General features: G+C 34.1%; 2 protein-coding genes across 4 annotated transcripts; one reads left to right on the top strand and one right to left on the bottom strand.

Annotated features, from left to right (window-relative positions):
- The first annotated feature begins 282 nt into the window (after positions 1 to 282).
- LOC106100440 (CCR4-NOT transcription complex subunit 7-like) lies at positions 283 to 3,248 on the top strand. 2 transcript variants are annotated; one of them, XM_013279296.1, is made up of 7 exons: positions 283 to 430; positions 721 to 830; positions 1,018 to 1,131; positions 1,775 to 1,893; positions 2,195 to 2,352; positions 2,581 to 2,721; positions 2,834 to 3,248. In XM_013279296.1, exons 2-7 carry the CDS (start codon positions 748 to 750, stop codon positions 2,948 to 2,950), a joined length of 732 nt encoding a protein of 243 aa, XP_013134750.1. In that variant the 5' UTR covers positions 283 to 430; positions 721 to 747; the 3' UTR covers positions 2,951 to 3,248. The 2 variants fall into 2 exon arrangements, with proteins under 2 accessions (XP_013134750.1, XP_013134749.1); XM_013279295.1 differs by having other exon boundaries at positions 284 to 612.
- A 556-nt stretch (positions 3,249 to 3,804) lies between these two features.
- Positions 3,805 to 13,816, bottom strand: LOC106100627 (chromatin-remodeling complex ATPase chain Iswi). Of its 2 annotated transcripts, none has more exons than XM_013279563.1 (17): positions 13,604 to 13,816; positions 13,277 to 13,500; positions 12,902 to 13,159; positions 12,499 to 12,622; positions 11,582 to 11,869; positions 11,064 to 11,277; positions 10,528 to 10,799; positions 9,928 to 10,155; positions 9,205 to 9,450; positions 8,803 to 8,905; positions 8,251 to 8,390; positions 7,066 to 7,172; positions 6,582 to 6,715; positions 6,349 to 6,464; positions 5,742 to 5,962; positions 5,200 to 5,340; positions 3,805 to 4,287 (listed from the first exon to the last, which is right to left on the bottom strand). In XM_013279563.1, exons 1-17 carry the CDS (start codon positions 13,652 to 13,654, stop codon positions 4,086 to 4,088), a joined length of 3,069 nt encoding a protein of 1,022 aa, XP_013135017.1. In that variant the 5' UTR covers positions 13,655 to 13,816; the 3' UTR covers positions 3,805 to 4,085. The 2 variants fall into 2 exon arrangements, with proteins under 2 accessions (XP_013135017.1, XP_013135016.1); XM_013279562.1 differs by having other exon boundaries at positions 8,245 to 8,390; positions 13,604 to 13,815.
- Between the last annotated feature and the right edge of the window lie 176 nt (positions 13,817 to 13,992).

Genomic DNA, 13,992 nt, shown 5'->3' with positions numbered 1-13,992 from the left:
TTAGATTAGCTTATTTCTTAAAATTGGTAATGTACGAACTAATCATGTCATTGTTAAGCCGCTCGGCGCTAGTGTGCAGTTACTTGCGAAGATATGTTTAAATTCCTATTTAATAATTAAAAAATAAAAATTACATTTACAGATATTAATGTATCATCTAAAAATTGTTCCTATAAAAATAGTTTTTTATGAATACAGCGTAATAAACGGATCGAAATTAAAGTATGCTAACTTTGTGGACGTATGACATTATGTGCCTTTGTCTTTCTTCAGCTGAAATCTGAAATTGAAATCGATTTTGATTTCGATACAAGATACAACTTTAGCAATTTTTGCTTTTAGTAGTAGTAGAACTAAGTTTATACCTTTCCTATAAGAAAATACAAACATTGCCAAAACTGTGCGTTTAATGAAGTTAATCGATTTATAAGTGCGTTTGTGCTAAAAATTTTAGAGAATTTGAATAAGTATTAGCAGTAATACATAAATATGAGTTCTCAAATGTCGGCGACAAATTTTAATTTACTTGGATCAAATTCGTTAAAAGATGAAATCACCATTAAAAATGTGTGGAACTTTAATCTGCACGATGAATTTTACGTTATTAGACGGGTAAAACTTTTTAAATGTTCTATATAAACCAAGATGTGTAATAATCCAAACAGACAAATATGGCAGATGAGTAAAAAGTTTACTAACAAATAATTTTGCTATCTGCAGGTTGTTCAAAAATACCACTGGGTGGCAATGGATACTGAATTTCCCGGAGTAGTAGCCAGGCCGATCGGTGAATTTAGGTCTACTGCTGATTATCAATACCAGTTGCTGAGGTAATATTTCCTAAAGTAATACATAATCATAAAGAAAGATTTCCTCAAACTGCAATGGTCTGTTTGCAGCCAGAATACAAATTTGTCTCATAAATGTTAATTCTTCCAGATCTTTTGCTTTTATTGTAAATATTGATTAATGTAAAACTATTTCAATATTGTATTTGTATATGTTTGTTTTTTACAGATGCAATGTAGATCTTTTGAGGATAATCCAACTGGGCCTTACATTCATGGATGAGAATGGTAGGACCCCTCCGGGTTGCACTACTTGGCAATTCAATTTTAAATTTAATTTACAGTAAGTATAAGGTTGTATTCAATACTTTTATATTTACTTGTTTATTGTGTTTATTGTTGCCTTTTTACAAACACGTCATGATTGTGTTTCTAATTTTGTATTCATATTCAGATTTTGAGGTATTAGAAACAAGTGTAAAAAGAACCTACAGCACTCTGTAATAAAAAATGTCCATCATAAAATAGTTAAGTCAATCATATTGTTTTGAAAGCTAAACAATGATGTCATGTAGATCAATAAATATCAACAAATGTGTCTAATACCTGTTGCTTTGGCTTATGCAATTATTACACATACCAATAGTCATATAACAAGTGCTGAAGTATCATTCATACTGAAAACAAATGGGTTTTAACTATGTTTTGTGCATTGATTATAACTTACCTACATTTAATAACATAATATTGCTAAGCTAGCAAAAGAAATGATTCTGAGTACTCATAGTAAACCTCAAACAATATATAAATATATACTATGTTACTTAATGATAATATAGCATTCCAATAGCAGTAAATTTAAAAAATAAGTCCGGTAGTTCTTGAGTTTATTTGTAACATACAGAAACAAATATGTCCTGTTAAATGTTATTAACAAGTTTTCCTTTATATTTGATACTAACTTGTATATTTTTATGTGCACTTAGAGAAGACATGTACGCTCAAGATTCAATTGATTTGTTGCAAAATTCTGGATTGCAATTCCGAGAGCATGAGGAGCATGGGATAGAACCTCTGGAGTTTGCAGAGTTGTTGATGACTTCAGGTATGTCTTGACAACCAGGATTTATATATTTTATTTTTGCTAATATAAACAGTTTAAGGGTTATCAGTATAGTCTATGGGTATTTCCTGGCCAGGGCAAAATTTCTTCTAAATTTTTCAAAAACCAAGATAATATTTGTTTTCAGGTTTCTTCAGATTCCGGCCTATGGTGATAGACTTAGGAACTGTCAGATTTGGGACTTAATTTGGTGAAAAGTAGATAGCGATTGGCTGTCTGCCTCCCCCGTTAGGGTGAAAAAGTATTTTAGGAACTTTATTTTTTTTAATCCTCTTTGTTTTAGGAATTGTACTGATGGATAATATAAGCTGGCTTAGCTTCCATTCCGGATATGATTTTGGCTATTTGCTGAAGCTACTCACTGATCAGAATCTGCCCCAAGAGGAAAGTAATTTCTTTGAAATTTTGCGTATGTACTTCCCAACAATCTATGATGTCAAAGTAAGTTCTAACATATTTGTTGTATGCTAAGTTCTTTAAACGCATCCTAAATGTTTGAATTGTTTTTGTTGTACTGATTTTGGGAGTACTTGTTCTGACAATTTATCTCAAGAGTTAGTGCTGCAACTCTTATGATATTTTTTTATAATGTTTAAACTTCAATTTATTTCACCATAGCAAAGGTTTATCTCATTTTAGGATGCAGTTTCAGGTGTTTTGTTGTTGCAGTATCTGATGAAGCTGTGCAAGAACCTGAAGGGCGGGCTGCAGGAGGTTGCTGACCAGCTGGAGCTGCGCCGCGTGGGCCCGCAGCACCAGGCCGGCTCCGACTCTTTGCTCACCGGCATGGCCTTCTTTAAGATCAAGGAGGTAAATTTTTGATTTGGCTCCTAAGTCATTGGTAGTTACTACAATAAGAGTTTTATCAATAAAAGTTGTTAATGTATCCTGAGCTAACTGTAAACGACAATTTGTTATGCAGATATTCTTCGACGGCAACATCGAGAGCACCAGCGGGCACCTGTACGGGCTGGGCGCGCCTTTCACCACCAACGCCAACAACTTCCAGGACAACGGCGACAACGGCAGCCCCTCCTGAGACGACGAGTGCGCCGCGCGACCTCCGCCCGCTGCGCGCCCCGCACCCCCCGCACCCTCCGCGCGCCCCTCACCCCACGCGCATCTCGCGCGCTCCGCACCCCACGCACGCCCCGCGCCCACCACCTCCCACACCGGCCAACTACAGAAGCTGCACCTCAAAGATTAAATGTTATAATTAATAACCAAACTCTAAAGAGTGTTGACATCATTTAACAATTTAAATCTACTTCTATTGGTGTATTGTGCGCGAACTTATTATAATAAACGTTTTCTCCTCTTCTCTGTTCTGTTTCGTACGACAGTCGTTTTATTTTTACCCTTCCAATTACAACTGATAAGATGAATATTACCTGTACTTCGTAGTACACGAGTATAATTTCAACCACGAACTAGTTGCAGCAACACGACTCTACGCATAAAAAAAAACAAAAACCTATGTGTTCTTCCAGACTATCTCTACTACATCTATACCAAATTTCATCCAAATCTGTTTAAGCAACAAACATTCATCAATCCATCGAAACTTTTGCATAGTATGAAAAGAAATAATTATTATTACCAAAGGCTTTGTCAAAGAATATCTTATTACCAATGAACCTTTTGTAATGTCTGTGTATTAGGTGTTAAATCTTATTAATACTGATAAAAGCGAAAGTTTGGAATTTTAGATGGTTGGATGGATGTTTAAGAGTTTGCAGTCTTAACGGTTGATCAGTTCTCAATGAAATTTAGCATAGATGTCAAGGATAGCCTGGAAGAACACATAGGCTTCTTACCATACTTAAGTTTTTCTTAATTCCACGCAGACGAAATCTAGTAAGTAGATAAACACTACGAAAGAAAAAAAAACAATTTATATTACAAATATCATTTATTTCAAACACTTCACAACTCGGCACTAAAAGCATACGTCAGATCGGGCGGAGGGTTTCACCAACGGAGCAAAAAAAGTTAAAGGTATTTCTAGAGTGGAATACTGAAAGCTATGTACTAACATTAAGAAAATGGAATGAGTACATGATTCAAAATACTTAAGTTATCTCTAAAAAGGTACAAAAACCGAGATAAGTTAATAAATACTTGTACAGTAAACTAGTTCTAACGAGACATTGTAAATACGTTTATTATAAGATTTATTTTTTCTTTTTCTTATTCTTCTGCGTCGCGTCGGGTGTGCTCTCAGCCTTACGCTTGCTGGTGTTAGCACCCTTGCCGGTGGCATTGCTGCCGGGGGTGTTCTGGTTCGTTGTACCAGTCTTCTTCTTCTTCTCTGCTCGCTCTTTTTCTTCTAGTTCCTGGTTTTCTCTTTCGATTAAAGTTATGAGAGTGTTGCATCTGGAAAAAGATAGCCAATTAAAACATATTTCGAATAAAATGTATTCGTGATTCGAGGAATTTCGCGATTCGTGTGATCGAGGTATGACATTTTACTTTTTGAAGAGATTAAGAACGGATTGAATTAGACACAGAATTAGTAACTGAAAGATATTTGATAGATTTAGAAAGCCGACGGTTTTAGATAAGTAATGGTAAACTATCATTTATACTGTTAATGAAATTGGAGGGACCGTATGCATAATTGAAAATAAAATTCATATTTCGATTTTTTAAGAGTACGAAAATACTGAACCGATTTTAAAGAATCACCATTAAAAAGCTACATTATTGTAGAGTAACATGCTTGACATTAACGGGAATTATTTGGATACGAGAAAAGAGAACGAGATAGAGACGAATATTTTTTGTCAGTCAGGCTAAGTTGAGGCAGATCGCTAATCTATCTTCTATGCATATAATAAAATTGGAGTGTCAACAGACACACTTATCTAGAATTTGTATTTTGATATTACATGTTTGTTGTTGTTGTTGTTCTTCAAAAGACAAATTCCAGATTTTGGGAAGATAAAGAATTTGCGTTGCTGATAACGAAAATCGCATTAAAAAAAATTGTCTGTCTGTCTGTCCGCGAGCCGCGTTCTTCCGTGTAATCCCAACTGATTTCAACCGGACTTTCACTGGAGGATAGCTGAGATAGACGGGCATATTATAGACTACATTTTTTTTAAATTCCGCGTTGTCAAAATGGCGACCAGACTGCTATCTCTGGAACCGATTTGGACGGGACTTTGAAACATAGCTAGTAAAAGGTAGTAGTAAAAGTAGATGCACGCGGGAATGTGATAAATGTTTCTTTTTAAATCCGCGCTAACAAAGCTCGTTATAAATATAAATATGAAATGCATGCACCTGCGCTGCAGCTCGACGGCGGTGCGCGACTTGAGGAACCAGTCGAAGCGGAACTGCGGCGCCGCGTGCACGCCCGCGCGCAGCTCCTCGTACACGTTCTCCTTGTCGAAGCCCAGCTTGTGCAGCATGCACACCAGGAACCTGCGCACATACCCCACATTACAACTACTATAAAATATCCAACAATGAATAACATATAGCAATCAATTAAAGAATTCTTAATAAGTTCATACTGACTAATTAATCTTTATAACAATGTTATGTGACATTCAGTTTTAATAAAACGACTAATAATTCCTCACAATCGTACTCTAAATTGCAATAGACGTTCAGTTTTAACTAAACAATCTAACAGTTAAAATTGTACAGGGGTAGCTTGCATAAAGGTTAAACTGTAGCGTGTAGGCGAAAAATTACATGTCAGTTAAGCTACAGTTCTGAGCCTACACACATCAGCTTTAACTGTACAATTTGTTGATTCTGTTAAAAACTGAAGGTTGTATAAAGTACTTAAATGTACATTTTATATAAAACTACATCACCTGTCTTCTTCCTCGACGTAGTTTTTCCCCTTGTTGGTGCCGTACGAGATCCTGAGCTGATGGAAGGGTGCTCTGTAGCGCGCCATTTTCGCGTCCAGCGCTTTCTTTATAGAGGCTCTTCTTTGTATCTTCGCTTCACCTCTCTCTATTTGACCCATGATTCTGTCAATATCTTGCAGCTCGTGACATCTCTCCCAGAACACCGCTGAATACTCCATAACCTTAACAATTATAATTTGTTAGTTTTAAAACATATACTAATTTATAACGAGGAAAGATTTGTATTTTTATATTTAATGAGTAAACTAATATGGAGAATGAGAGGGCGGCAGAGACGCCCATAAAAAAACTCAAAAACAACTAAGCCGATTTAAATAATTCTTCTGCTATTAAAAAGCATTTATACATGCCTATGTTAACAGATAAATTACCTTTTTAACAGTCAAAGAATTTAAAAAATCAGACCAGTAGATTTTGCGTTATACCAATACATATAAAAATACAAATCATTCATCTTTATAATATTAGTATAGAAGATTTAGATTAGGTTTTTTAATTCCCCGAAGATGAAGTCGCGAGCAAAAGCTAGTATGTACTAAGATAATACCTCTTCTGGTGTTTTTCCTTCGACATCCTTTGCGATATTTTCAATATCATCTCTGCCATACTTTTCATTTGCTTTAATGAACTGATTAAAATCTCTTTTAGTCCAATTCGTAAAGCCTGAAAAACAATATAAAAATATTTATCAATAACATACCCTGTACTAAGAACTAAAATTATCACGGCAACATAAACTCAATGAAATAAAATTAAGAAATTGAGAACATTTTTTTTTACCTTGAGTTAATAATTGTTCTTTTTCCTGTATCTCCTCTTCAGTTAACGCCTCGGCTTCGTCTATCTTGCGCTGCTCCTCTCTCTGAATCTTTGCAGCATCTGGGCCTAGCTCAGGATTGCGAGGCACCTTGTACCTGGAAATTTAATTATTGATTGATTATTCATTTATTTTTATGAATATTCAAATACTGATTTAATTAGAATTTTATATTTATTTAAAGATTTGCATTATTTTGGATTTTTGGACAAAAATCACCGGACTGATTTCAAAAATTCTTTTACTGTTAAATGCTATGTTACTCAGAGATGGAGTATGGGCGATATGGTTTTTTTTTTTATTTTCAATTTCACATGGACGAAATCGCGAGCATCACCTAGTGCTAAATATTGCAATAGAAGTATACTAAGTGGTTTATGCATTAAAAGTTTTTACTATTTTTTTTTAAACAATATTAGAAGCTAGTTTTTTAATAAGTTTATTTACCCTAAAGTTTTTCTGTAGTGATAAATTTCTTGATCCAAAAGTTCAAAAAGTCTCGGCGGGAAGAACTGGAAGTCTTGAACTATCGGCTGCTTCGGCGGCCGCGGCGCCTGCGGAAGAAACATCAGTGTTCATTCTAACATAATAATTACATTTTAAAATAAAATATAGTAACTTTTATTAATAATACCATGCATTAATGCTGCTACAAACACTCAATCCAACTGAATTTTATTTGTTTTAACCGTCAGTTGAATTGTACAGTTAATTTAACCTACATATGCACCTCCAGTTTTACTGATCAGTTAAAATTTAGAAAAGTTTATCAGAACGGAGTGTGTGTACCAGATACAAAAAATATCTACGGCTTATGTAATATATCAAGTTAATGATCTATGGACAAATAGAATGTTATATAAAAAGAACAATATGTTCAAATAAATCTATTATAGTACAAAGACAACACATAAGCATGACATTTTTTCAATTCATAATACTTGGATTAAGAAAAATCATTAGTGACATAATATAAAAATGCAGTAAAACACATATAAACAAGCCGTAATGTAATATGTTAAATATAATAATTTTGTAATGATCAATAATCTTAATAAACAAATGTGATATTCATTATTCGTATCTTTCTTTTGAAACAATTTAGCTACATTTCTTGTGTATTACTAAAGTCACTAAATATTTGTCAAAATAAAAGCTTATAAGCTTATATATTGTTCAAAATAATTTTTAAAATGATAAAGAGAAGTAGTACTGTTTTAATAAGCTACTACTACCACAAGTTTATTATTACTTCATTTAAAAATGTAACATACTGATGAATAGAAAAGGAACATCACTAACTACTCTATAAAATAAATGTATAAAACTCTACCTAATTACAACCAACATGTTCAATGAATTACAATGATCACCTCTAGCAGCGTGACAGCGTGACATCTTCACAACATGACATCGTTCCAAAACCATAAATGACAGGACAACATCACATTAACAACATAACAGCAGGGAAAAGTCACAACATATGGCAGCAAGACAACATAACAGCGGGAAAACATCACAACATATGGCAGTATGACAACATAACAGCGTGATAGCGTGACGAGTCAAAACAAAAGGAGAGTGAGACAGCAAATGTTCCAGTGTTAGCTGTTTAGAGTTATTTACCTGTACCTTGGGCGCCTTGGGCTCGGAGACGCGCAGAGCCTCGCGGAAGTACGCGTCCACCGCGTAGTTGGCCTTGCGCTCGCGCTTCGGCGGCTCTATCCAACTGCCCACGGGGATTATCTTCTGCTTCTCCCTGTAGTCCTCGCCTACATACGTACGTTAACAAACATTTCAACATGTTTTCATGTTTAAAACACATTTTATACTTATCCATATTCCCATAGAGACTGATTCATATTCTTAGACATTAATATAATTGTAAAAACATAATGAGAATATCAACTGCCGCCAGAATGGGGCGCTATTTTTAATTATTCCGGAATGACATTGACAGATGTCAGACAGAGATGGGATATATATGTCAATGATTAAGTGTTGCTCCAATCCTCTAGCGCAGTTTAGTTATTATATACTTATTAATATGTCCATTTCACTGGAGTTGTCCTTTGAAATTCAATTCAAATTTATATTAGTAAGCCAATATTCGAGTAAAGCACAAGTACATTTTATATCAGTATTGTAGAATGTTATATGTGTCAAAAAGTTATGAGAGATCACCTTCGAACTGATAGACAGAGTCGGTGGCGCCGGGCGTGTCCATAGAAAACGCTCGCAGCGACGACTCGCCCAGGCTTTCTAGTTTCTGTTTCAGTTCTTCAGTCTGTAAAAGTACAATTAAACAATGTAGGGAAAGTCTAACAAAAATACTGCACTCATAAATCCAAGAGTACTTAATTTTTCACTAATGGGTCTCTTAGTTACTTAACCAGGGTTTAAATCTACATTTTTCACAATACACTCATGAATTTAACTGAAACTCTACTGATTCACCGTTAGTCAGTGCTTGTGGGTCCTTGTTTGACAGTATATTAAAAACTGATTGCTGCATTTACTCTTTAATAATTTACTAAGGACCTAGTTAAGTTTTTTCTTAAACTATGAGTATCAAATTTAATATACCTTGCTTTCTCCTTTAGCCAATATGGTATCGATATCCTCATCAGTAATCTCGGAGTCCTTGGAGGAGAAGACATGGTTGGCTCCGTGGCGGATCATGTTGAGCATCTCATCCTTGTTGAGCTGGTTCTTGGTGTCGACGAGGCGACCTGACTGGATCACCAGCTTGTCCAAGCGCAACTTCACTTCAGCCCTCTCTACTATTTTCTCTTCCACAGTATTATCTGTGATCAAACGGAACACTCGCACCTAGAACATATATGGAACTTACAATTTCGTCAAGTGTTTTTTTATTAATTTACAGAATATAACCTATCTTAGTCTATAATTTATAAAATATAGACTAAGATAGAAGTTAATATCGTTATTTATCTGTGTAAACATTAATTTAATAGTCACTCTTTGTAATTCGGCTGCAGTACACAATATAGTTTAATTCAATGTAAATTAGAAATTAACAAAACTATCTAAATAATTTCATCTTTATAACACTGTAATTATAAATATATTGTAAACAGACATATTTGCATCAAATCAAACACTAAATCATTCCAAAAAAGTAAAAGGAATTAAAAAATATTTGTGCCATTTCTATTTCATTTGATTAAACCATTCATATTTTTTATCAAGAATATACAAACATTCTAGCAAAGTATCTCACTGTATTTTTATTTAGTCAATGACTTATGTACTAAATATTTTAATAACTTTAATTTGAATATTGACCTGTTTCATTTGTCCAATACGATGTGCTCTGTCCATAGCCTGCAAGTCCATCTGCGGGTTCCAATCGGAATCATATATAATGACAACATCAGCAGACGTCAAGTTGATACCCAGCCCTCCGGCGCGAGTCGACAACATGAACACAAACTTCTCACTACCCTCTGCATTGTACTCCTCTATCTGCCTGTTCCTGTCCTCATGAGGTGTCTGACCATCTAGACGACAGTACTGGAAATAAATGTTTTAATTCATATGATTACTAGCTTTCGCACGCGACTCTGTCCGCGTTGAATCGAAAAAAAAGCAAAAGTAAGTAGCGTATATGTTCTTCCAGACTTTCCTCTACCTCTGTGCCAAATTTTATCACGATCTGTTCAGCTGTTTAAGCTACAAACTCTAACAAACATCCATCCATATATCTAAACTTTCGCATTTACAATATCAGTAAGATATTGCAAAAAATGAAACAAAGTCGTAACAAAGATTCTACCCATAACGTAGAATTACGTTAATTTTACCATTTACATAGATTCGAATTGAAGAGTAAAAGAATCTAGATAATTAAAAATTATGTTCCAAATAAAAAGAGGTTCTAATTACCTTATACTGTCTCCAGTGGCAATAATCTTCTAAAATATCAAGCATTCTTGTCATCTGTGAGAATATGAGCACTCTGGATCCTTGCTCACGAAGTTTTGGCAGCAGTTTGTCGAGGATCACCAGTTTACCGCAGTTGTACACCAAATGCTCGTCTGTGGTGTACGGTGGTCCGGGCTCAGCCCCATCAAACAGATACGGGTGGTTACAACATTTACGTAACTGCATTAGAATGTTTTGCAAGCGCATTTTTTCAACTTTACCAGCCCCATTTACTGAAAAAAAGCATTATAATATGTACTATCAGACAAATCAACAAAATGTTTGGATTATTTAAAAAATCAGAAATATAGATGTTAAGTAAAAATTAAATAAAACGCCAGCTCTGGAAAGTACTACATCTGCAATTTTAGATATGAGTAAAGTATGTCAAAAAGTCTGTTGAAAAAGCCCGAATTTTCCAATAACTAGATTCAATGAATTATAGTCATTATAACTATGCTTTTACATGTCACAATTCAATATCAAATCTAACTTACCAACATCAATGTCCTTCATCAGTACCTTGGTATACCAATCTCTTTGCATTTTACTTAAGCCAACATAAACTTTAACTTCTTTTTTGGGTTTCAATTTCTTCTCCACTTCAGATTTGAGACGTCTCAGTAAGAATGGTCTTAGAACAGCATGTAAACGAGACACAAGCTGATTGTCACCCAGTGCTGCATTCGTATTGAACCAAGAGTCGAAATCCTACAAATTGAGTAAAAAAATGTAAGAAATAATATTACAGATAAGTTCAACATATAACTTTTTTTTTGTTTTATTTGTATCTATATTTTAACATAATTTAGTAGCTGTAACTTAGTCAGAGTGTAGTTAAAAACATATTTTAAAATATAGCCTGTTGTAATGGTGAAAGAATTTTAGAAATTGGCCCAGTACATTTAGAGTTATTCCAATACATACAAAAACAAAAATCTTTACATTAGTTAGATTAAAAATTGCTAGACAAAGATTTAAGTAAATAATACAACATATAATTCTTAATACTTACATCAGAGCTGTTGAATACATCAGGTAAAAGGAAATTAAGTAGGGCCCACAATTCATGGAGATTATTTTGCAAAGGTGTTCCCGTTAACAGCAACCTATTCATACTTTTAAATTCACGAAGGAGTTCTGATAGTTTCGATTTCTCGTTCTTAATGCGATGAGCTTCATCAATCACCATATAACGCCAGTTGAACTTTTTAAAAACCGATTTCTCCCTGATGATCATTTCATATGATGTGATACAAACATCCCAGTTTCCAGGCATCAATGTTTCACGAATAAATGTATTCTGCAATAAAATTCTAAATTCAATTATCAATTTTAACTTCCTAGCATACATAATGATCATCACCAGCGAACTATACATCCCCACTAAGGGGCTTAGAGCCTACCCTAAGTAAGGGTGAATAGGCCATAGTCAACCTATGCTGGCCAAGTGCGGGTTGGTTGATTTCACACTGTTTTTAAATTTCTACACTGACATGTGCAGGTTGCATCACAATGTTTTCCTTCACCGTAAGAATGTCTGTTAAATTAGGTACATATCAAATAAGAAAACTCGAAAATGAAATTCGTACATAGCGGGATTCGAACCCAGGAACTGTAGATTACAAGTCAAGTGGTTTAAAAGCACTACTGAGCCACCGACACTCTAAAATAAGGATGATAGAATGATTTAAAACTAGTTTTCCTCCCTTGGTTGAAATCCAACAACAATCATATATATTTTGTTTAAAATTTATCACTTTAGTATAAGTCAAAGTGTCTCAAATTAAATATTAATTTATTTACACTGTTTTCTTAAAAAGTAGACCAAAGTTTCCCTTCTAATAGTAAAGATTAGGATTTCAGTTAGGGAATCTTTGGTTAGGCATTGTACACTTGAGGCTATGTGATAACAATAAAGGTGGTATTCACCCTTGTCTCTTGGTCACCGATCAAGCACACAGCTCTAAGCGACGGACACCATTTCTTGAACTCATTCATCCAGTTTGTTAATGTTGACTTCGGGACAATAACAATATGAGGTCCGGGAACATTTCTGTAAACATTTTTATATTCATTTTGAAGTTATTTCCTTACATTATTAGTTTTTCCTCAAACAAGATCACTCAAATTTATGTAACGATAAAATAGAATTAATTAAGAACACATACAATGTATTACAATGGGGTTTGGTAGCAGTATTTGATTTCAACTCAAAAACAGGCATTATTTAGCCATACTGTTACTATATTACAATAAAAATGTAAAAACATTGTTCTTGTTTTTGTTATGACCTATCACAAATAATATAAGCACAATAAAATATGATACATACCTAAAATGTTTCATATATCCCAACAGTGATATTGTTTGTAAAGTTTTTCCAAGACCCATCTCATCAGCTAAGATTCCATTGATACCATTCTCATATAATGAAATCATCCAATTCAGACCACGCACTTGATAATCACGCATTTCTCCATTCTTAACATATGGAGGTGATGCTTCAAATCGGAAAATTGTTTTAGTTTTTGTATTTGTTTCAGCTAAGAGTTCTTCATCCTCCTCTTGCTCTGTTTTCCGATGACGATGACTGAAAAGGTTAGGTTAAGTGTTTACAAAAATAATATTACTTGGTTAAATATTAAACAGGACAAACTGCAAAATCATGGTATTATTAACCAGTTAAATATACGAAAATTTCACTAACTCGCCAGCTGATCCAGGTAATTCAGGGTCTTTGTTTTTTTTAGGTCTTCCAGCTTTAGCTTTCGGTGGACTACTTCCAGACTTTGGGGTATTACTCATAAAATGTGAAAAAATCTCAGTTTGTTTAAGCAAAAACTCAAATCTTTTTGAACGATCAGTTTCAATTTTACTTTCAAAATCTCCTTCTTTGCCCCTTGATGAAGTTGTGTCACTTGAAGATCCATTCTAAAATAAAAATGTAATAAATTACTCCCTAATGTAAACTTAAACCAGAGTTTGTAGCAAAAACCAAAACAAGTACAACAAAATTACAAATGTGGACACTAACTGAATTCTCTCCTACTTCTGCAGCTTCCATCGCTTCCTCTGTGTTGGACATAGTTGTAATATAATTGTATTAAAAAAATGTTTTAAACTGGGGTTTCATTTAATAACAGTCAGACACTTTTTATATTAAAATAAAAATATTAAGTTATAGAAAGGCGATGGACCATTTTATAATACCAATTCGTCCAAGTAATTGATTGACAGATCGGACGCCGGGCGGGCGCGAAAATTACAGAGAAAAAAGTTTTAGACATAGATAATATATGTAGCTTTTGAAACTGACTCTCATAATAAAATAAAACATCATAAACGTGCGGATTTTAACATTTTTATTGAGATCTCAGAAATAAGAAAGTTTTTGTGAACAAATGACTGTAAAAGGTAGTTCTG

This window comes from Papilio polytes, unplaced genomic scaffold (assembly GCF_000836215.1).
Source record: "Papilio polytes unplaced genomic scaffold, Ppol_1.0 DF824047.1, whole genome shotgun sequence".
In the NCBI taxonomy this organism is placed as follows: domain Eukaryota; kingdom Metazoa; phylum Arthropoda; class Insecta; order Lepidoptera; family Papilionidae; genus Papilio; species Papilio polytes.
The sequence above is the reverse complement of the archived record's forward strand: the minus strand, read 5'-3'. Positions and strand labels throughout refer to the sequence as shown.